The 25,715-nt window shown below is 35.0% G+C and overlaps 1 protein-coding gene across 2 annotated transcripts; it reads left to right on the top strand.

Annotated features, from left to right (window-relative positions):
* The first annotated feature begins 18,321 nt into the window (after positions 1–18,321).
* On the top strand, positions 18,322–22,063 carry LOC120076639 (large ribosomal subunit protein uL14mz-like). Of its 2 annotated transcripts, none has more exons than XM_039030519.2 (4): positions 18,322–18,517; positions 19,811–19,958; positions 20,625–20,716; positions 21,252–22,063. In XM_039030519.2, the coding sequence occupies exons 2-4, from the start codon at positions 19,925–19,927 to the stop codon at positions 21,624–21,626; spliced, it is 501 nt and encodes a 166-aa protein (XP_038886447.1). In that variant the 5' UTR covers positions 18,322–18,517; positions 19,811–19,924; the 3' UTR covers positions 21,627–22,063. The 2 variants fall into 2 exon arrangements, with proteins under 2 accessions (XP_038886447.1, XP_038886449.1); XM_039030521.2 differs by having other exon boundaries at positions 18,384–18,517; positions 19,737–19,958.
* Positions 22,064–25,715: the final 3,652 nt, after the last annotated feature.

The following is a 25,715-nucleotide window of genomic DNA, read 5'->3' as shown; positions in this document are numbered from 1 at the left end:
GCTATAGCATGCTTTCTTTTCTGCCAAAATTAATGAATTAGAGTGCTTATGGATCCTAGTCACTTCCGCTGCACGATGGTACATTCCAACAAAGAGTGCAGCTGCAAGTCTTTAAGGGGAGTGTACCCACAGTTAACATATATTGATTAATTTAGTTAATTAGTTTAGCCAATTAATCTTGTATCGTTGGAACTTTTAATTTGTAGGTCCATAAGGTCCCCTTATTAGCTCATTAAAGGATATTAATGAGGAATGGTTTTAATTGTTCAAATCAATTAAAGAATATGTATATTGATGTGATTAATATATAATTAATTATGATGTGATCTATAATTCACATTATGTGAGAGAGAGATATTTGAATGAGATTCAAATATTAGATTTATGGGAATTCGATTTCTAAAGAGATGTATACATATAAATATATGATATTTATATGTTAATTAACTCTATATCAAATATGATTTAATATAGTTACTTAATTGATTAATTAATGATCAATTAATTGATTAAAGAATTATAGAGAGGTGGATGTATATAAACATATGATGTTTATATTTATTAATTAACTATATATATATATATATATTGAAGGATCTCTTACCGAAGAGTTCCATGAGCGCGTTCGGTTTGCTCCAATTTCACAGTAACCAAAATACAACAATATACATTCAAACATACAGTTATGGAAACAAACAGTAATTATCGGCATGCTATGAATAAGATATAACAAGGGAGAGAGTGTCATACAAGTTGAAGACAGTCTTCAAACTTCGAAACTTAACACAGCGGAAACCTCCACGCGATCTATCAATGCCCAGCAGAATCGTCAACTACAACAGCATGAACACGAACGCTACAGGGATGACACCACCAGAAAAGAGCCTCGGGTATTCTCGGAGTGAGAACCCAAAGCGTGGTCTTTGGTGAATTTGGTAGAGGACGAAGGAAGACCAGATCGTGTAGGCGATAAGCAAGTGGGAGGGAAAAAGGCGCTGTCGTATAGCACGATGCTTATTGTTTAGGAGAAACTACATGATCATGTAGGTTTTATAGAACAATCGTTTAGGAAATGGTATACGATCGTTTAGAAAACTCGGCACACACTACGATTGTTTAGGGAAGTTATCTGATCGTGTAGGAACTAATGCAATCATTTAGGCGCGAGGTGGACGATCGTTTAGGCAGAGAGGTGAATATCGTATAGGCTCTCCAAATAATTAAGCAATCGTTTATGATTCACCAGCGTGCTCTCTCTATCTCTTTTGGGACGGACGATTCAAAATGAAAACCATTTTCATTTTAATTCATCGGTTACAATAACCGACCCTGCCCCACTAACCTACATTCGAACGTGAAAAATTGGCTTAATTATCATATAATTAACCAATTAATTAATAATAAATATAGTCATATTATAGTTTTATCCTATAGTTTGATATCACATATCTACTATAGTATTTTCTCTTCTACTTGATATAAATCATATTTATATCTAATTTCCTCCAAAATAATGTATCTCATACATTTAGGCAATTATATCATATATAATTAACCAGTCCAATTATATCATATATAATTGAACTTCCTCTTGTCAATTTGAACATTTCAAATTAACCCAAACATTGGTTCTTGACTTTATCCAAGCTACCAGGGGACCTAATGAACCTGTGGCTCGAAGCTTCAACAGTCCGTTAATAGCTGACTAAACTCTTTAGCCACGAGATCCACCATCCGTTAACTGTCAGGCATTCTACTAAAGACCAACAGCTGAACTCTTCTTACCACAGATATATTTCTGTGTCCATCGGATATAACCAATCATGAGTACGATGACCCTTCACAGATGCTCATAAGTACAATTGGGCCAAATCACCGTTTTGCCCCTCTAGTTACATCTCACTCCTTAAGTACCACTGATTCCTCTAATGAACAATACAACATAGTCCAACTATGTGTGAACACCTCTCAGGCCAAGAGAAGGTGTGTGGCGCCACATCGTTCAAGCCCTGGAATCAACCCTTAAGGGAGCTATCTATCTACATACCCCTGCCTCGGAGAAGGAGTGAATTCCATCTTATGTAGCTGAGTTCCCAGCTCCTAAATCAGATGAATCCCCAAAATGGTAAGTTTGAATCGACGACCTGGCCACTCGCACCCATACAAATCAAAGGACTACCCTCAATGGCAAGAGTTCCCAACGCACTTATGATTGAGGTCATGTTACCTATGGTCATCCTAGTGAAGTGAAGTCTCTATCATGAACGGTGTTATATAACGAGACGTTAACACTTCGTGGTCAGGTCTTATACAAACTCTTTGTATAAAACGCCTCCGCTCGCATGTCCCCAACACGAATGATCGGGATCATACCATGTGTGACAAGTCACAACATTTGTGACCATTCCACAAAGCAAGCCACATCTGTAGCGTTACCAGGATAAGGTTTCCCTCCTATATCCATATACTACAGACCATTTTGGTTATCACTCAAGACATGATCCACTTATATGTCACCACATACATGCTTGAGTCACATACAAACGACCAAGGATTTTATGTTTATTGGTTTATGGTAAAGCAAATAAAACAAGCAACTGAGAAAAATACATGATGTGAAGTAAATATCATATATTATACAACACAAGTGTTCGTACAAACTGTTTACAAACTACAGGACACGAGACTTTAGTGCATCAACCCCAACATATATATATATATATAATTGAATTTAATATATATGATTATTTAATTAATGTGCCAATTAATTAAATAAGGAGTTATTTAACTAATTGGCACCAATGGTAAAAAGGGAATTACTTGGAGAAGGGGTAAACTCTTCTCCTTATATAATCATTTTATTAGCCCATTTAGGGTAAGTGTTTTTTATATGAAAATTTTGTTCTAGCCTCCCCAAAAAGATTTTTCTCTCTACAACATTCTTTTCAATCTCTCTATCGTTTCCTCTTCCAAAGGTTGAAGAACACTCATCCAACTCTTGGAATTCCTAAAGAATAAGGTATTCTCATGGTAGTGTCTGTGATTGCCGATCAAGAGGAATTTCGAAGAGCTTGGGAGTCTACAAAGGTAAGAATGGTTCTTCCCTTTTGCTACTCCTTCATAAAGCATGCTGTAAAATTTAGTGTATGATGTTTATCCCATTTATGCTCTATTTAGCATGCTATTTTTATTTCTAATAAAATATAAAAATCGAATGCAATACGATCCTAAAACTTCTGCTCGGGATTCAATTCCCAACAATATTTACTCCAAAATCTCACAGGAGTTCCTCAATTATATCCTTCAAGAAGTATGTTTGACTAACTCCTTCATATTTGGACTTGATTAAGTGTCCAATAACTCAACTTTTTGCTCGTCGATGATTACCCATTCCCATTTCAAGAGAACATGTATGTTCGCTTGGATATTTCATTACTTTGAATGAATCACTTTCTTTCAATTTTTTTGCACAGACCTTCCACTTACATTCCTCCACTGAACATCGTACAATTAACAAGCTCTTCGCTGACTTCTTTACACAGTAGTCGAAGTTCTTTGTGTTGGGGTAGATGCCCTAAAGTCTCGTATCATGTAGTTTGTAAACAGTTTGTACGAACACTTGTGTTGTATAATATATGATATTTACTTCACATCTTGTATTTTGCTCAGTTGCTTGTTTTATTTTCTTTACCACAAACCAATAAACATAAAATCCCTGGTTATCTGTATGTGACTCAAGCAAGTATGTGGTGACATACAAGTGGATCATGTCTTGAGTGATAACCAAAATGGTCTGTAGTATATGGATATAGAAGGGAAACCTTATCTTGGTAATGCTACGAATGCGGCCCACTTTGTGGAATGGTCACAAGTGTTATGACTTGTCATAGATGGTCTGATCCTAATTATTCATGTTGAGGACATGCGAGCAGGGGCATACTATACAAAGAGTTTGTATAAGACCTGACCACGAAGTGTTAACGTCTCGTTATATAACACCGTTCATGATAGAGACTTCACTTCACTAGGATGACCATAGGTAACATGACCTCAATCCTGAGTGAGTTGGGAACTTCTGTCATTGAGGGTGGTCCTTTGATTTGCATGGGTGCAAGTGGCCTGGCCGCTGACTCAAACCTACCACTTTGGGGATTCGTCTGATTTGGGAGCTGAGAACTCAGCTACACAAGATGGAATTCACTCCTGGCTCAAGAGGTGTTCATACATAGTTGGACTATGTTGTATTGTTCATCAGAGGGATCAGTGGTACTTAAGGAGTGAAATGTAACTACAGGGGCAAAATGGTAAATTGGCCCAGTTGTACTTATGAGCATCTGTGAAAGGTTATCGTACTCATGATTGGTTATATCTAATGGACACAGAAATATATCTGTGGTAAGAAGAGTTCAGTTGTCAGTCTTTAGAGGAATGTATGGCAGTTAACGGATGGTTGATCTCATGGTTAAAGAGTTTAGTCAGCTATTCACGTATCATTGGAGCTTCGAGCCATAGGTCTATAAGGTCCCCTTGGTAGCTTAGATAAAAGTTGAGAATCAGTTTTTGGGTCAGTTTGAAATGTTAAAATTGACAAGAGGGAGTTCAATTCTATATGATATAATTGAACTGGTTAATTATATATGATATGATTGACTAAATGTATGGGATACATTATTTTGGAGAAAATTGGATATAAATATGATTTATATCGAGTAGAGGAGAAAACATTATAGTTGATATATGATATCAAACTATAGGTTAAGAATATAATATGATTATATTCATTATTTAATTCATTAGGCGGTTATAAGATAATTGGCCGAGTTTTTCTTCGAATTCGTGCGAAAGTGAGAAGTTCAATTCAGTTCTTGTAACTGAAGAATAAAATGAAAATTGTTTTCATTTTGCAAGATACACGAAATATATCTGAAAATTCGCTCACGGTGAGAGCCTGTGATCGCTTAGTGTTGAGAGCCTATACAATAGCGCCCGCCTTCCTAAGCGATCGCACACCTGCGACTAAACGATCGCCCGTGATTTCTTAAACGATCGATTATCTTTGCTAGACGATCGCTTAGTGCACCGAGCGTAACTAAACGATTGCTTACCTTTTGATAGACGATCGCTTGGCTATACCTACACGATCATGTACCCCGCTCTAAACGATCAAGCACACCCGACTATACAATAGTCTTCTCTTTTCTCCCACTTGCTTGTTCGTAGTACACGATCACATTTCCTCCTCCCCTCTACCAATTCCATCAAAGTCCACCCTTTGGATTCTCACTTCGAGAATACTGAGGGCTTCGAATGGTGGTGTCATCCCCGGTTGCTTGTTGTTCGTGCGCTACTGATCGTGTAGACAACCGTGGTGCTGCTAGACGATTGCTTGCTGGACGAGTAGGAACGAGAGAAGTTTGTTCATGTTAGTCCGAGTTTATTGAAGAAAGTCTTCAACGAGTACATTCTCTCGGTCTTTTGTATTTATCTTTTAAAGCATGCCAGTAATTAGTGTTTACAATGCATATTTGTATGTTAGAATATGTGTGTGGAAATTCTATCACAATGAAACCGGAAAGATCCGCTTCCGCTCATAGGCACTCTTGTATAAGAGTTCCTTCAATTGGTATCAGAGCTAGGTTTCTGATATTTTAATTTCATTGATGCAAAGAATTGCATATACATTCTCGGTGGGTGCAACATATCTACTCTCTGTTTAATGGTTAATTCGTTTGTGGATGTGTGGATTAATGGAGTTTTCTGGGATGAAACCTCAGTTTGATTAATTCTTTTACATTTCCAATTAATTATAAAGGCTCCTGCGTTTTTTGGCATAATTAATTGCTATCGAGTATGTAATTCAAAGTTCGATTGAGCTTTGAGTCTTTCATGAGGAAGTTTAGAGCAAGGGTTATTGTTCTTCTAGGAAGAAGACGATCAAGAGTTGGTTGGGTCATGTAGACAATAGGCTAGGCGATCACTGAGTATCGGATGCTCGGGTGTCATTTAACACGCGCGTGCACTAGACGATCGTATAGCTCAACAAGCCTCATCACTTAGTTACTGACTATATGATCGCAGAGTAACGCACGGTAAATCGTTTACCTCTTCGCGTGTTAAGCGATCGTCTAGACGATCAGGCTTCGCAGCCTCGTTGTCATCTAAGCGATCGTTTAGCTTTTCGTGTTATCTTCTAGTGTGCGCTAAGCGATCGTTTACCTGGAGGCGTTTACTAAACAATGGAGCTTCGCCCGACGGTTCAAGACCCGGTTCGCCTATGAACCGATTTGCTCGATGGAAAAATGTAGATAGAATTTTTCAATCCGGTTTTGTAAAGGTTCATCCCAGTCCATTAATCTTTGGTATAATACATGAGACGTATGTTTATTTATATGTCATATGATATGCACATATAGAAAATCCCACCTTAGGTTAAGCATTGGTCATGCATCATCTCTTTATTATAAATGTTATAATTTAGAGAAGCATGATTTAAATTACGTAAGAGCATGCTCATGCATCATATAATATAAGAGTTATATTTATGCATGCATAAAAAGCATTGACATGCAACATCTTTATATTATAATTGTTATAGTATAATGGTCTATGGAAAGCATGTTTGCTTGGTTATTACAAGTATATAAAAGTTATGTATAGTAATGACCTGACATTGCATGAAGCATGACACATAGGTTACTTTATGTAAACCCCGTACTCCATTTTTCCTACATAAGTGAGTAACAAGCGTGTTAAGTAAAGTTATGAAAAGAGGTAAAGAAGGTATGCCGATGGGGGAAGAAAATTCTAAGTGTTAGAAATACTTAGTCAAGGGTAAGTTTTAGATAATATAACAAGTGAAAATTTGCTAAGTATGGAAGCAAAGTGTAGGCATGCGTTGATGGAGAAGTGTGGACGTATGGTGTTGCATGTGTAGCAACTAAGGCTTGTAGAGGTTAAGTGTTGAAGGCAAGGGTAAACCATGCGTTGGTATTAAGGATGAATGCATGGGTTGAAAGGCATGATGTGTTGATAAGGCTTGCGACAGCCTCAAGTGTGTGCGAGCAAAGGCGCTGGACAATCGTGTAGCAGATGAGCGGCACTATACGATTGGGTATGCGATCGTCTAGTAAGTGAACGACAATACACGATGAGGTAGGTGATCGTGTAGGCAGGCGCTGGGCGATCGTGTAGTAATTGCGTGGAGCCGAACGATGCACTAGACGATACGAAGGATCTCGCTAAACGATAGCGCTATACTTTAGACGATAGCGCTAAGCGATGGGGCATTGGTACTGCATGATCGGCATCAGCGCTAGACGATGAGCTGCACGACAAGCGCTAGACGATAGAAGTTGGGTGCTAGTGTCACACCCCTTCCCAGATTACCCTCTTAATCTGAAAGAGGATATGACCGTGGTAGTTACTAGCCCTGCTGCCAGCAATCACCACCTTAGCCTTCTAATCTAAATGCCAACCTGTTAAACATTAATTGTCATACCCCGTTCTAGATTTTCCTTCTAACCTAGAACGAAGCGTGAAGACATTAAACATCACTTCTCTCCATGACATCTAACGTCCCAACTCTTAACGTATCCTGTACTTAAGATCAAACCCAGACTTCCAAACCCATTTTCAAAAATAATCTATGTTCGTTGACAGAGTTTAGGAATTTAATTCAGTTTAAATCAAAATACTGTTTAAAGAGATTTACAGACCAACAATAAGGATTATTTTGAACAAAACCTCCCATGACATGTAACTCACAAGTTCTAGCTGTTCTGGAATATTCTCAAATACATGCACAAACAATACAACAGATGTTTAATAACACTAATGGCGTTTGACGGCTCAGCAGGCACCAGGAACTTGTCACTACCTAGGGGTGGGGAAAAACATAAAACATGGAAAGCATGAGTTAAAGCCCAGTGAGTGGTAATTTAATATAAACATAAGTTATCGTTTTCTAAATCATCAATAGAGTTTATCAAATCATTCAGTAAACCATTGAACAAAGTATAAAAGATTCGACAACATCTCAAACACGTGCTAGTAAAAAAAAAGTGGCATGATCAACTCTCATAAACACATTATAAAGCATTCAATCGTTATCAGAAAATCACACCAACTCTACACCCAAATACTCGTTTACAACGGCGAGTTACTCTGGACATAGAATGCCCCCTGCGGTGTTAACCAAATCACAAGGTCATACATGCATGCAGAGCTGCCTCAAGGCTAAGCATAAATACACACCACAGGCCCAGGTTACTCTGGACTCCCTGGAATACTCTGGCCACATCTGACCCCGGTGGTAGCCCCCTGATAGCCTAGGTGGTGCTACATGCGCAGGTTCCTCTAGACTTCCCGGTATACTATGGCCACATCTGACCCCGGTAGCCCCCCGATCGCTTGAGCATGCTACTGAAACACATTCAAGTAGCACGGAAAAATAATCATCTCTCGGGTATAAGAATTAGTAGTTTGAAACCACTTTCACAAACATTCAGCATTTTTAAATTCAACATCAAGAGGTTTTCATATAAAACAATACAAGTCACAATTGTGTAAACTCTGGTTCCAAACTACATTGTCATAAAACAGGTTCATATAAACCAATGAGAGTTTAGAAATCCTGATTTAAACATTTTTTAAAACAGATCATGCCATCACATTTCATAAATCATAACATACTATAATATAATTAGTTTCTATATCAAAACATTCGAAAGTAAACCACTCACTATTAATCGGCTCCTCCTCATAATTTCGGTTTCTCCATCTCTCGTTTATCCTGAAATTATATTGATAATCCTCTAGTTATCCTTCACATGACCATAATCCAATTATTTGAAAATTAATCTTCAAGTATAACCAATTTCAATTAAACTTTTGCCAAATCCCTAATTTGATCCAAGGTAGAGTTTGATTTGTAATTTGTTCACTCAATTTCTCTAAAATTAACTCAAGACCTTAAAATTAATCTTCAATAAAAACTAATTTTATTCCAATTTTCCTTAATTTTTCTCATTAACCTAATTACTTTAAATTAACCATTTAATCAACTTCAAAGTTGACTTAGGATCCTAATTTATTCTAATTTCAGGTTTAAGGTATCATAACAATACCAATTGGATCCTTAATTATGCTTGAGAACACCTTAATTAACGTTAAAATTGATTTTCCAGCTTTTAATGACGGATAATAGATGACAGACAGAAGTCAACAGGAAAGTCAACTCTTTCTTCAACCTCCAGCCCAGAAATTTCCAGATTTGACCTCTGTTTTTTCTGAGAGCGTTTCATACTTAAATTCATCATTTTTCAGCCATTTAAAGCTTAATTAGCCTATACAAACCTTTTATCCATCCTCTTAATTAACTTACCTCAAAGTTTGGACATCCGAATTGGCCTAGAACTCCCGAAATCGACCAATCTTTCTACGGTACCCCTGTTTTTCCTGCGAGGAAAAGCAGAATTTTTCAGAACTTAAAATCAGAAATTCCAGTCAATAACTATCAAATAAAAGATCATAGAACTCTAGAAGGACCTTATATTTAACTTACCTTTAAATTTGGAGTTTCGAATTAGTCTCTAACTCCACGAATTTGCTAAAAACCAGAGCATCCTCTGTTTTCACAATAACTCTACCGCCACAGTTTTTCTTCGTTTTCCTTACTTCTCCGGTCAAATTTCTTCAAATCAAGCCTCCTACGAGCTTCTGCTTTACTTCCTCTTTAATTTTCTTTCATTTTACCCAATTTTCCTTCACAAGAACGGCCCTAATTCGAAAACAACTTTTTCCTCTTCTTCGGTCGGCCAAACTCAAAACAATTCGAAATTCCGTTTTTCTCTTCATTTTTCAGCTTCAATTTCCAGTTTAACACGTGCCTGGATGATTAATACTTAACCACAAAGCCATCCAATAAGAAATTTCAATAGAAAGCACCTTAATTCTTCCAAAATATCTCAAATTCTCTTTTTTCCTCTTCCTCTCGGTTTTCCTATTAATTCACCAATTTCTAGTCAAAATTAGCTGTAATGTACTTTAATAAAAATGTTAATAAACCTCTTAACTTACTAACCTCAAAATTTCAGCTTCAAATTCTATTTCTACAGCTCAGAAACTTCAAAACACTGAACCCTACTCAGACTGTCCGAAATTCAGTCTTTAACTCGACTTTTCCCTTAAATTTCCTTTGATTTTCAGCTTCCCAATGAGTCTTAAACAAGTCAAATTTACTTTTAAAACTCATAAATTACCAAAATTTCACCACATTTCAAGATGTTGACCTTTTTTTAACTTTGAGTTCGACAAATTTGACCTTTGACTTTTACAACTAATTTTGACCTATCCCGAACATGCCAAATTCATCATCGAATGTCCTTTACATGCTCAACTAGTTCATTACCCTCAAATGATTCCCTGAGTTCTTACTTCCTCTTCCTGAATGAAACAAACGTCAATCCAAATATTTTTATTTTTAATTATAAATCTTAACAAGAGATCCACATCAAACTTTATCTCAAGTCCTCGAGTTCAATCTCAACTATGTGCTTCCTAATATCCCAAGAAAGAGTAGAAGAAGAGAGGGCTTACATTAATAATGTATGCATATAGTATGCCTCCTTAAGGTTCTACAAAATATTATATAAACACATGCATACAGCCATGACCTAACATCTAAGGGGGAAATATCCACATATGGGCCCAAACAACTCTAACAAAGCCCTAGTCCCTCTCAAAACATGTGTACATAAACAGATCATCAACCTAAGTCTTCTTAATAAGCCGAGTCTTTTAGTGGCAAGCAGCAGCAGGATCAACCCTAAGGAATCTAATCGCTACCTGAAAAGGGAAAACACAAAAAATCTGTGAGCTATTAGCCCAGTGAGTGACTATAGAATCGTATTACATCATGCATTACATCACTATAAACATGTAAATATACTAATGAGTATCTCAAGCAACTGTCTCTAAATATAGCTTTAAACCATTCTTAGACATCATTAAACATCATTATTCCTTAGTTGAGAACGAGCCTACAATGCTCTAGCTTCCAACGTCTATTACTGGCCAAGAGACCCATACTTCGGCCTCCCTTTGGTGGTGCATGGCCTAGGAGACCCATACTTCAGTCTCTCATTTAGAACTACCTATGTGCACGTGGAGTTTTCTAAGTACCATCAATACCTTAGGTACCGGCCAAGAGACCCATACTTCGGTCTCTCATAGAGTTTTCTAAGTACCGTCAATACCTTAGGTACAATTACCCAGATACCTTCTCCATGTCTTTCAGTATCGAGTTATTTCATAGCATCAGTTTAAGTTTCATTGCATGTCATTTACACAAGAACTCATTCTATCATAGCCTTCCTCTAGGAAGCATATTTCAACATTAGAAACTTAACTTTTGTAATAATTTCACAACATACCTTGGCCTGTGTTAAACATATACAAGCTGGGAGAGATACGTTAAGCTATTCATTAACCATTTGTTGCTTGAGGGAGTATAAATTCATCATTAGCATCACTGCAACTTACTTGGCCTTATATGCATACGTATTGAAAGCATTAAGTTCATTTAGTCACTCACATCTTGTTAGAGCTCTTAACGGTTTATACGCCTCTCCTAGCTCTTCTTGGCCTGAAAGGACATAATTTCCGGTTAAATTCCTTAAACTTCTTAGCAAAATACCTCAAATAGTTCGTTTACTAATGGAACTTCCTGAACAAAACAACATTGCTAGCAAGATAACCATTATGAGTGAATTCACCCTCATGAGCGAGATCAAACATTCCTTAGCAAAACTTTATTCTAGCGATACTCACCATACCAATGAGATTCAGCCCAATTTTCAGCGAGATTTCCTTCATAAGCGAGATCCTCATTCTTCTTATCTCGCTATAGCTCTCCACGGTGAGCTATTTGTTTGTTCTTCCCAAGCAGCTGTCTGCTTATGCACAGATTCTATGTTACAACTTCAAAAATTCATAACTCAAAATCAAGACCTCTTTTGAAGAAACTTCCTTCTATAAACTTGTTTAGAATTGAGTTACTTTCTTACCTTAAAATTTCAGCCGAAAATTTCTTATAGTTAGCCTGGAGCTTCCAATCTTCAACTCGAGCCCTGATTAATCTGAGATTCTGCCTCCTTTGCAATTTTTTCACTTCTTGTTCTTTTCCTCCTACAATCTTTCTTCGGCAAGATAACCTCAAAAACTAGATTCTTCAGCTTTCAAATGGCACCGATTTCACTAAATTTGCTTATGTCGATTGCCGAAACCAAGCTTTTGAAGTTCCTCCCGAGTTCAAAGATTAGATTGCCACGTCACCCCACACTTAGTGCCTCCAGCCAAACCAATAAATGAGTTTCCTCATTTAATATGTTTTTCCTTCCCTTCCTCCATAATTCCTATAAACATGAATTGCTACTTAATAAATATGTAATATAACATTCCTTTGGCTAAACATGCTTATCTAGGAAACCTAGATGTCAGGGTTTACAGCTAGACGATAGACGCTAGGTGTTAGATGATAGGCATTGGGCGCTGGGTGCTAGACGATAGGCGCTAAGTACTAGATGATAAACGTTGGGTGCTAGACGATAGACATTGGGCGCTAGACGATAGGCACTGGGCGCTAGACGATAGGTGTTGGGCGCTAGACGATAGGCGCTGGGCGTTAGACGATGGAGTATAAGATGCACGCTAAATTTATATTATGAGGCGAAGGCCTAACGTGGGTTATGAAGGAAGGGAAGGAAAAATACATTAATTGAAGAAACTCACTAATGGGAATTGGCTGGAAGCACTAAGTGTTGGATGAGGTTGCAGTTTGATCCTTGAACAGGGGAGGCGGAAGGAAGTATAAAAGGGAGAGGAACTTCAGAATCTCAGTTTTGGAAAATGACTTGAGAAAATTAAGTGAGATCGGTGTCGTTCGAAAGGTTGTTTTGCCAAAGAAAGATCTCACATGGAGAATGGCAAAAAGTGAAGAATTTACAGAAGGAACAGATTCTCAGATTAATCAGAGGCCGGAGTGAAGATTGGAAGCTCCAAGACAAACTATAAGGAATTTTTGTTGATATTTTGAAGGTAAGAAAGTTGTTCAATTTTAAACAAGTTTGTAGAAGGAAGTTTCTTTAAAAGAGTCCTGGATTTTGAGTTATGAATTTTTGAAGTTGGAATAGGGAATCGATACGTAAGCAGGCAGCTCACAGTAGTGAGCGTGAGCGAGCGAGAGATAAGAAAATGAGCGAGAGCGAGAGTGAGTTAAGGAAGAGGAGGATCTCGTTAAGGATGAAGATCTTGCTGGAAAAGTCACAAATCTTGCTAGAAAAGTCACATATCTCGCTGGAAAGTTACAAATCTCGCTGGAAAAGTCACAAATCTCACTAGAAGTCACAAATCTCGCTAGAAGTGGTAAATCTCACTCATAATGATCATCTTACTAGTAATGTTGTTTTGTTGGTGAAAGTTTCATTAGTAAGTGAGCTACCTAAAGCTTTTTGCTGAGAATTCTAAGGAATCTAACCGGGGATTATGTCATTTCAGACCGAGAAGAGCTAGGAGAGGCATGTAAACCGTTTAAGAGCCCTGATGAGCTATGAGTACTATAAATGATTTATAAATGGTTTATAAATATTTTAATAATCTATGCTTTATTAACAGTTACTTTTATGTTGGTTATTTTACAAGAAGTTCCAAGCAACGCATTTCTTTAAAGTTTATAAACGCATGCTAGTTAAAAAGTTTATAAAATATGCTTTGGTACAATGGTTGAACCATGGTAGTCTTCAAAATGAGATTCTATGACATGCTTATGTTGGAAGTATTTGTATTATGTTTTAAAGCATATGTGCTCTTAATGTTGTTGAGCACGTGTTAGGGTTAAAGCTAAGGTTGAATGAAGCTTGATATACTATGTTTTAAATACCTAAGGTTATCAAAGCATATGTGTTGGTATTCCTAAACACAATGAAAAAGGATACTAAAGGTAGGGAAGGTATCCTAAAGAGATTTCTATGCTATATTTGAAAACTATTCTTTTTAATGCTCTTCAAGAACTTGATAGCTTAAGTGAGCCGGATACTGAAGGTAAGGAAGGTATCTAAGTAAATGTACCTAAGGTGTTGACGGTACTTAGAAAACTCCACGTGCACATAGGTAGTTTAATAAAGAGATCGACGTAGGGGTCTCTCCTAGCCATAGTTCAGTATGAAGAGATCGAAGTAGGGGTCTCTTCTGGCCATGGCTTGGCGTTGGGAATTAGAGCGATGGATGTTCATTCTCAACTAAGATTCAGTTTTCAGATACAATGGTTTTAAAAGTTCTATGTACACGTTTTCTTGGCATATTTTAGTTTCAGTATTATGTTTTCAAGCTTTCAGTTTAAACATGAGATTTATGTTTTTATTAAGTCACTCACTGGACGAGTAGCTCATTCTTTCAAATGTTTTTCTTTTCCCAGGTAGTGGTCATCTTCCCAAAGGTTAGCTGTCATCCTACTCTGCCACTCAAGGACTCCAGTTAAAGGTCCAAAGTCTAGAGAGAAGTTTTAGGTGTTTATTCTACAAATGTCTGTACATATGTGTTGCTCATATTAGAGACTAGTAAAGTGTATTGGGACCGTTGAACTCTATATGTGTTAATATGATGTAATTATGTTATTTTTGATCCCTGGTGTTCTGAGGTTATTTTTGAAGTTTCATTAGTTTGGTGAATGTTATATATGTATTCCAGGGATCTAAGCAAGTTAAGGATGTTAGTTAGGCAGTAAGTGCCACAAAAGGGTTGGTAACTATTGTCGTCACATTCACTTCTGGATTAAAAAGGGTAATCTGAGAGGGGGTGTGACATTTTATAAGCGTTATAAATGCCTTGTGATGTGGCAATGTGTTTTAGTTGTTTCTTTTTAAAAGGTTAAAGAGAAATTAGAACTAAAGGCAATAAGAAAGACATGCATGTTCACTAAAGTTTAATTCATGGTTTTAAAATGTTTAAAACTTGAATGACATAGACCTAAGATCATGGTTCTAATATGATTAGAAACCTTTAGATTTTAATCTTTTAATCAATTTAATAGGATAAATTTACTAATAAAAGGTTAAAGCATATCAAATCTATCTATAAGGGACATTTTGTCTAAGGCGGGTTCTGGCTAGGTTGGGGTATTTAAGTTGAAGAAACGTAACACCCCTACCTGGGAACCTACCTGGAAAGATGAATTAGATAGATTTGATGCATGTGTGCAAGTTAAGAACGGTCCATTAAAGTGTTTATAAGGTCCCCTTGGTAGCTTGGATAAAAGTTGAGAATCAATTTTTGGGTCAGTTTGAAATGTTCAAATTGACAAGAGGAAGTTCGATTATATATGGTATAATTGAACTGGTTAATTACATATGATATGATTGACTAAATGTATAAGATACATTATTTTGGAGAAAATTGGATATAAATATGATTTATATCAAGTAGAGGAGAAAACACTATAATTGATAAATGATATCAAACTATAGGTTAAGAATATACTATGATTATATTTATTATTTAATTAATTAGGCGGTTATAAGATAATTGGCCGAGTTTTTCTCCAAATTCGTGTGAAAATGGGAAGTTCAATTTAGTTCTTGTAACTGAAGAATAAAATAAAAATTATTTTCATTTTGCAAGACACACGAAATATATCCGAAAATTCGCTCACGGAGTGAAAGCCTTTGATCGCTTAGTGTTAAGAGCCTATACGATAGCGCCCGCCTTCGTAAACGATTGCACACCCGCTTAACTAAACGATCGCCCACGATTTCTTAAACGATCGCTTACCTTTGCTAGACGATCGCTTAGCGTGCCGAGCATAACTAAACGATCGCTTACCTTTTGATAGACGATCTCTTAGCTATACCTACATGTCGTGTATCCTTGCTCTAAACGATCAAGCACACGCGACTATATGATAGCCTTCTTTTTTCTCCCACTTGCTTATTCATAGTACACAATCACTTTTCCTCCTCCTCTCTACCAATTCCATCAAATTCCATTCTTTGGATTCTCACTCTGAGAATAATGAGGGCTTCGAGTGGTGGTGTCGTCCCTGGTTGCTTGTTGTTCGTGCACTGCTGATCGTGTAGACGACCGTGGTCTGCTAGACTGCTTGCTGGACGAGTAGGAACGAGAGGAGTTTGTTCACGTTGGACCGAGTTTATTGAAGAAAGTATTCAACTGGTACGTTCTCTCTGTCTTTTGTATTTATCTTTTAAAGCATGCTAGTAATTAGTGTTCACAATGCATATCCGTATGTTAGAATGTGTGTGTGAAAATTCAGTCACAATAAATCAGAAAGATTCGCATCCGCTCATAGGCACTCTTGTATAAGAGCTCCTTCACTTTGTTATTGCAAGTATTAACAATTTAACTGACAAATCATATTTCGAAAAGAAAATCTGGCCAACCTTTATATCCTCGCCATTTAGACAGTCATAAGGTATTGTGATGAGGTCGTCATATGATGAGCCCTCTGAGGGTATATCTAAAAATGGTTGGTTTGGAACTCTAGAATGCATTTGAACCGAAGACATCACCACTGATGGGATGGGTGTAGCTAGGGTCGGAACATGAATGTAAGGTGTTGGAGAAGTTTGTGGTCCTGAAGATTGTCCATGGTCAGTATCGAACAGTGGGGTACTTCTTGGTTCATTGACCAAACCAAGCTTCACTTCAAATATTCGATCATCCCCCAAGTTACATGGCTCAATATGATCATCCAGTGAAGATATGGTGGGAATGTTATATGTTGGAATGGTTGCAATCACAAAGTTCTGACTAGTTGGAATGAGTTGATTCGTTGGATTGCAATACTGGTACATATTCTTTGTGTGTACTCCATAAATAATAATTTTCCAAATGAAAATTATTAATATTCTTTCTTAATAATTTAAAGGATCCAGGTTTTTTTTCCCCCTTAAATGGAGATTTGAGGTAGACCTCCAAAGAAAGTTATCATCCTTATGAGAGGAAGAAGAGGAGATTATTTAAGGCCCTTTTTTTTAGGTCAAAGGAATGATGTCAAGTGGGCATATTGTCACTTATGCCCGGGATGCATCATTGTCTTCTAAAAAAAGCTAAGGTCTTCATTATCGATTATGCCAATTAGGAGAGCTGGGACCAATAGATTGTAACAACATTTGATGTGTATATCAAATATATCTAGATCGATGTTCAGTCATTAGTGATAATACTCACTAATTCACTGATTGTTATATCATTTCTAACCTTTAGACTTTTCATATGATCTCCAACATAATTGCTTCCTGACTGGTCTCATTCCCCACCAAATCGTACAAAGATGTGAAGTAACAATATTAATCTGTAATCAGATTAGCAAATCTTAAGCAATATCCAATTAAATTTTAAGAAATCACGACAGTAATTGATAACCGATCACCCAACTATTTATAAGTGTTCACTTAGTGTTGTATATGCGATCGCGTATATATTACTAAACGATCGTTTAGCATTATATAAACAGTCATTTATATAACACTAAACAGTCATTTTTTTGTTATATAAACGATCCTTTACGTTATACTAAACGATCATTTATATGTTATATAAACGATCGTTTATAATACTAGACAATCGTTTATATAATACTAAACAATCATTTATATAATACTAGACAATCATTTATGTAATACTAGACAATCATTTATGTAATACTAAACAATCGTTTATATAATACTAAATGGATTTTTATATTGTAATGAACGACCGTCTATATATTAATATACGATTGTTCATCTAATACTAAACGAAACTTATTATGAAAACGATCTGGGACAAGAAATACTATAGAATATCACTTACATTCTTTCAGTTTTTAGATCTGACGAACGAATCTTGCTTTATACCCAAAGAACGATGAAATGAACAAAGATGAAAGTGATCGACAATGAGGATGTTGGACTGAAATTCTAAGAGAACAATGGAAGAACTTTGTGGGGAGTTTGACAGAAAATGAATAACTGAGCGTGACTTTCAATTCTTGATATCAATTCTATTGGTAGAATATTAGTTGGGAATAAATATATTGGTGGAATGTTGGTGTTGCATTGAATACATATTGAATGAATCACTCAAGAAATTGTTGAAAGAAGAAGATGAATGACGCGATCGAAAGAGTTCTTAAAATTTTTGGTAAAGTTGATATTTTATCTGATCAAAAGATTAGTCATAGATAAATTAGGTTATTCATAAAAAAAAGTTTTTAGTTTCGGACTCTGCTTCCAGCCCATTTAAATACTCAACTAAGCCCAAAAATACCTCACAACAGCTCAGCCCAATTAGTTTTTTAGGGCTTTCAAAACTTATTTTCATTCCCTCTTTCTCATCATTGCTTTTCCCCCTTTTCACGATTTCACGCTTTCTTCCCATCAGCCATCATTCACATTTCACCAAAATCACTCCGCCGCCGGTTGCTCCTTTGTTATTTTTCCCCCGCCGGTTGCTCCTCGCCACCAAGGTATGCTTCATTTTTCTCTCCTTCGGTTTCCGTTTTTGGTTTTCTTTGTCTTCTGCGTTTTCTCTTCCTTCATCCCGCCGTTTGCTCTTCGCCACCAACTTTATCCCACATTGGGCGTTTGAGGAAGGATGCGATATCGGGTAAGACCAACAAGGAATCGGGACCGACTGGTTCTGTTGTTGCCTAAAACCGAGGAAACACTCGGTTTTCTCGGTTTACATTAATGCAGTTCGTACCTATATTGTTGAGTCTATCTTATGAATAGAAGTCCCAAAATGTTCATCATTCACCAATGGAAAAAAATAGATAAAATAAATGCATGAATTTATTTAGTAAAATGTTAACGTATATATGTAGCTGTTTATTATTGGGTAAATTCTATTTTAGTTAACTTTTGTTCTTACATTGTTCTGCTGTTTTTATTTTTATATTTGTTCTCTCGAGTTTGCATAAAAATATGTTTTTCATTTTGAAAAGAAAAGAAAAAAAAAAGAAGGTTAACTTAAGCCATATAAACTATATTTTTATTTTAATAAAGTATAATTCTGTAAATGAAAATAAAGTTGCATTTTTCAAGTTGTAAACCACTTTAAGTTATGTTTGTGGTTGAATGAAAATTATTGAATTAGAAAGGAAATACAAAAGTAAATGCGCATCTAAGTCAAATTGCACAGCTTCTTATGTTTGGTTGATATTGTATTGTCTGGGAAAGATTATTATTATTATTATTCATGTATTGTTGTTGGGATCAAAGTGTCATTTTTATGATTATGTATTTAAGACATGCTTCTAAAATTGAATTGACGAAAAATATTCTTTTTTTAATAGAAGAAAATTCTGAGATCGAATTGTCTTTTAATGTATGAATTTAACATAATTGGTTTATATTGTTTAGTAGTCTTTTATGATAATTTGACATTAATATGAACACTTTTGGTGTAGAACAAACTAAAAAAACTTATGTATGTAGAAACTTATGAAAAAATATAACCAAACATGCAAAAGTGTTTAAATTCCGAACAATTTTTACAAAAAAAATGTTTAGAAGGAAATGCATTTTTGAAAAACACATTTTTTTCACACACAATGCAGGCACGCCCTTAGTTTAGTGAGGAAAAGGTGGTTGGCCATAATTCTAAAGATTTTTTTTCGATATGTGCTATTTTCAAAACCAAACCCTAAAGTTTGATATATCATCCAATTTCCCTTTTTATTTCAGTTTAAGAAAAAAAATCTTTTGGGTCGTGACCCATTTAGAATGATGGATCGTGAGCTGTATCTGACATATTTCAGGCCCAGACCAAACCCTATATGTAGCTGCAGAGTTCTTGCTGCCATCGTTCGTCTCTCTCTCTTTCCTCGTTGTGTTAGATTCGTAAGTTAGATTTTGGCGACCAAAGTTCATATATGGCTGCTGCTTTTGCTTCAAAGTTCTCCCGCGGTATGTGATGTTCTGAAATAATGGATACTAGAACTTTTTCTTTTCATTGATCTGGAGCTGCTACGGCTATAAGCTTTGTAGCCTAATCTTTCAGGATTCTTCTGATCGTGTTGAACCTTGATTTCACCTGATTCTCAATTGATTTTGCTCACATGCATATTTGCTTGATCCTGTTTCAATGTTAATGATTTGTTTTTAGAACACTTTTCAGGTTATACGTTGTTTAGTTATTCTATTTGTTAAGAAACATATTTTGTGAGAAGAGATAATGTGCTAAAGAGAGGGAGTATCTCCCTCAAAAGTTTTCCATCGCCATCAACTATCCATGGAACTTATAAGCTGCAAATCACATCTGATTTCCCTTCCTTTTTACCCCCCAAGAGATCATATAGGACCGTTGAGTAGAAGTGGAATTTATACATCGTGCCTTCTGTGAATTTTTAAAAAATTAGTTCGAGTGCTTCTTAAACTAGTTTTAATCTTTTTTTTTTTCATACTTATTGCTCCTTTGGGCTTGACAGCTTGTGCACATCTTGTTGTAAAATTTATCTTAACTATGATATTTCAATCTTTTATTTGTCTTATTTAAGTTTTGTTTATCTAGTTGTCGTGGAACTCATTTTAGCTCATTGTTTCATGCTCAATTTTTCTGGAAAATTAAACTAGTCGGTCGTTCATTATTGGGTGGACTTGGAAGCAATTTGTCTGGTTCATTAACCACATCAAATGAGACAGTATGCAGCAGTTCCATCTTGCAGGTATGCTTCAATGTAATGTTAATCTACCTATCTGACTTTCAACCCTAAAAAGAGAGTCGAAAGAGAGAATACATGTGTAATATATTCTTATGCATGAACATGGAGGGTTATGGCTTTGTCACTACTTATATAAAGGTTGCTATATAGGAGATAATATGCTTATAAAATAGGTATTTAGAAAACAAAGCATTCTTGCAGAACTAACCAAAGTTCGTTATCAGCCTTGTTTGGGTAATGTGTGGGTTTAGTTCAAGATTCAGCTGTTTGCAAGTATTTTCCTGGAATAGAAATGATAGAAGCTGTGTTCGTAAACTAAATTTAAGCTTTGATCATGCACATGTCCATGCTTAAATTTAATGATGGGAATCTTTTGCACATCGATATATAATTATCAATATCTTGAAGAGCTACTGAAACGAAGGGCGGGCTGATTTGTAAATTTTCAGAGGGCATAAAATAATTTAAAATGCTGACGAAACATCGTTATGCTACTATCAAATTCTGATCTGACCTTGTATATTATCATATGTTGCAGCAACAAAGAACTTTCATACAGATGAGAACTGTGCTAAAAGTAGTGGACAATTCAGGGGCAAAAAAGGTAATGTGCATACAAGCTTTGAAGGGAAAGAAGGGAGCGCGACTAGGAGACACTATTGTCGCATCAGTGAAGGAAGCCCATCCCAATGGAAAGGTGAAGAAAGGAAAGGTAGTGTACGGTGTCGTTGTGCGAGCTGCAATGCAAAAAGGTCGCTGTGATGGGAGTGAGGTCAAGTTTGATGATAATGCTGTAGTACTTGTGGATAAGCAAGGCCAGCCTATTGGGACGAGAGTGTTTGGTCCAGTTCCTCACGAACTCAGGAAGAAAAAGCATGTGAAGATTCTTACTTTGGCAGAGCACATTGCTTGAAATCAATAATCATATCAGAGCCAAGGCTAGAAGGTTATGTTTGTTAACTTCTTGTTCTTGATGATGTGCCCAAAAGAATAACCTTAGTGAGGTTTATTGGAAGAAATTAGAGGAATCTGCCAAAAACATTTGATAGATTTGTCTTTGGTAAATCATAACAAAGTTGCTGCAGCTGCTTTTGATGTTGCAGTTCCTCAAGTTATTCTTAACATTCTTCCTTTACATCATTGTTATTGATCCGTTTTCTAGTTAGGCAGTTACCATTTATGAGGTGTGAATTTTAACAAACTAGGATGTGACTGGTTAGTTTTCGAACCCGGTTCTCCCAATGCTCAAGTGTTTTTTGGACTATCTTTGTCTATGCAAATGTGTATCCAAAAACCAACATTTATCCCTACGTTTTGTATAATAAGAAGTCAAGTATTTTGTAGCTTAAACGCATCATATAGCAGGAATTGCCTAGATAATGAGTATTATCACCATTTGCATTACAAAGCTTAATGCATATTCAACTCTTTAGAGCATGCAATATGGACATTTGACAATGTGTCCATAATTTACTTGACCTTAGAAAATGTTCCTACATTTATATACAAAGTTCGTACACTTTTCCTTTTTGTATTTATAGCATCCTTGGATCAATGCGATGAAACTACTGATATAAATAAATTTTCTTTCATTGGTGGGTGGCAAGGATGATTTTGAAAAATGGAAGTTACTGACTTTCATACCAGACATAAACTTGTAGAGCTATATCAATTTTGACTCTAAACTCGAGATTAAGAGTGTAGTGTGTATTTGAGTATGGAGTCCAGTAAATTGACAAGATTTCGTTTGGGTTAATTGTTGATTGTACTTAATTTACTTTGTTAGTTATTCTTGTTGTCTTGCTGCTCGAGAAAAGAATTAAAGAAAAGAAAGAAATATGCATATATGTATTTGAAGTACTGCTTATTATTCTATAAATGTTACATGCATATATGTATTTGAAGTACTGCTTATTATTCTATAAATGTTTTATTTTTAAATGTAGTATTTAATATTGTTTCATTTTTTTAAGAAAAGGTTAACTAGTTTTTAATATATGAAAATGGACTTGAAATACCACATGCACGTGCTAAAAGACTAGTCCAAGATTGAAGGTGTCGAAATAAACGTCAGAACGACAGAGAAAGAGGAGAGTGAGCAAGGAGATCGAGAGAAAGAGGAGGTCGTGAGTGAGGAAATTGGGTATTATTAAAAGAGTGAGGATGAGATTGAGAATCGGGAAGTGGGAGACTGAAGTGTGAATCAAAAAACGATAGTGAGAGAACGAAAGAGTCTTTCTAGTACTTGACATCGTTACCTTCGTCGAGTTTCAAGTTTTAAGATTGTCTTTTATCAATTGATACTTATTGTAAATGAAGAAATAACTTCAATTGCCTATTTTTAAGCATGTGAAAATTAAAAATTAAAAAAAAATAAAAAAAACAACAACAATTTTGCAAAAAGTATTTTTACTAATGGTTTTTGAAAGATCCTAAATATATATCGCACTTAATTGTCAAGGTGGCACGCTCGTGATAATGACACATTTCAGTGTTTAAGGTGTATAGGCTTATTTCTCAATCCAATATAAATACCCACCTCCACGTGTTACGGTCACTTTGACCCATTTATACCCTCACATTTATGGTTGTCTTAAGTATTAAGTATATAATTTTATTATTATTTTTCTCACTATCAAAATTATTTGATTAAATTTACAAAGTACTAGACAACTTTAAGTTAAAGTTCAATTATATCTAGACTTTTGAAAATATTTATTTTACGTAGTAAACATCCTTTGAAAGTTTTGAAACGAAAAGTGACATGACAATTAATGTATAAAAATAGAAATACATACATGAGGTTCTTTTCAAAAACATCATTCTTATTGAAAAAAAAAAAAAGAAAACTTTAACTATATTGTTTGGAGCGGTTTCAAAGTTCAAAGCTATCTTAATTCGTGATAAATTCTAAAATTGAACAATAAAAATGTATTTTTTTTCTTTATAATTAGTGACATGATTTAAACAATTATAAACTGAATTGATCGTTATTAGGTATAATGATCCACTTTGAAGAACCTATGAAGTTTTTATGTATTTTTCTGATGAACTATCTATCATCCTATCTTTAACTATTTTGCCTGATGAAACTAGAAGAGTTCATGGAGCAGGGTAAATACAATACAAAGGCTGTTTAAATGAATAATTTTCGATATATTTTTTATTTAGAGATTTTTTAATATCCAAAAAAAAAGAACAATATTTTGTATGCTAAAATATAGTTAAAATATCCAACCATAAGATGGTAGTCTAAGAAGCACAAACATAGATACGGATACATGATACGGATACGATACGACGATACGTTAATTTCTAAAAAAATTAAGATACTGATACGTTGAAGATACATTATATATATAATGTTTAATTAATTGCTATAAAACTTATTTTAAATTAGATTAAAGTAAATTTAAGAAGAAAGTGAAAACTTGAAAAAAAAAATCAGTAACGTCGAGTGATTATCTTCAATGAAGTTGAGGATGAAGGGGGTGTGAATCATGATTTCAATAGTGAGAGAGAAGGGAAAAATGAAGATCTGATTACATTTCAGTTTTTTCAATTTTTTATGTTTTTATCATTTTTAATTTATTTTGTTTTCGATTGTTGGGCTTTTATGTTTTAAAGTGATTTTAAAATGGTTGAAATCACTTTTGTTATTTTCAAAATCACTTTGAAACATATTTAATCCTTCAAAGCTAATTTTGACGATATGATAATTGCATTTAAAAGTGTAAAATTGAAAACTAAATTAATTTTGAGTAATTAAAAGTATATTTTCGAATGATTTTAAAAATGAAAAAAGTAATTTTTGATGATTTTAAAATCACTCTTAAACATACACTAAAATAAAATGAGTTGTGGGTTGGGCTTTTTTAAGTGCTTGGGCCTAAATTTTTTTTAAAAAAAATGACCCATATATTCCATTCACGTATCTAGAAGCAGATATGCGAATCTGAAAAATTTTAAAAAAAAACAAATTATTCAAATCACGTATCTGACACGTATCTACTACGTATATGGACGTATCCGTATCTGATACTGATTCTCTGCACAACTAAAAGTATCTGTGCTTCCTAGATCGTAGTTATAACTTAGAAAATCTGGAAGGATAGGGATATATTGTTGTTTTAGAGGCATCCGACTGACCCCAAATCTATTAGTAACTCAATTGTTGCATATAATGTTTAGTCAACACTAATTCCAGTTTGGGCGGTTTGGATTGGACGCTTTTGAGACCGCATGGTCATGTTTGTATTGTTGCTATTTTTGGTCATGTTTGTATGGTAGAACCATAAATAGGTTGTTCATTAGTGATACTTAAGCATTTAGATATAATTATGGGATAAAATGATAATTTGACCCAACTGTAATTATGAACAATTCGTGAATAGACGACTTACTGTTCATTGGTTATTACCATGAATACAAAAATATATCTACTGTGTAAGAATGTAGCTGGTCTTTAATAGAGAGACTTGCAGTTAATGAATGTTGATTAATTAATCTCGTACCATTGGAGCTTCTAATCTGTAGATCTGTAGGTCTATTAGGTTCCCTTGTTAGCTCACTAAGGATAAAATGGTTTTGGAATAGTTTGAATTGTTCAAATTATTTAAAGGATATGTTAATGTGATCAATACAAAGTATAATGTATATGATACGTTATAATATATTGTTAATTATAAATAAAATTTATAATTAATACTATATATATGAGAGAGATAAATATTTGAATAAAATTCAAATTAATATAATGTATATAGATACATTATAGTATAAGGTTAACTTTGAATGAGATTCAAAAGTATACTTTATTATATGAGAGTAATATATATATTTGAATTGGATTCAAATATTAATTGTATGAATGAGATTCATACAATTACTTTAGGTTATAATTAATGCGAATAAGATTCATATTAAAACTATAGATTATATGAGAGATATATTTGAATAAATTCAAATATTAAATGAATACGAATAAAATTCATTTTAAAAT

The sequence above is a fragment of the Benincasa hispida genome, chromosome 4 (assembly GCF_027475165.1).
Source record: "Benincasa hispida cultivar pf3 chromosome 4, pf3_genome.v1.1, whole genome shotgun sequence".
In the NCBI taxonomy this organism is placed as follows: Eukaryota; Viridiplantae; Streptophyta; class Magnoliopsida; order Cucurbitales; family Cucurbitaceae; genus Benincasa; species Benincasa hispida.
This window is presented reverse-complemented; position numbering and strand designations above follow the sequence as displayed.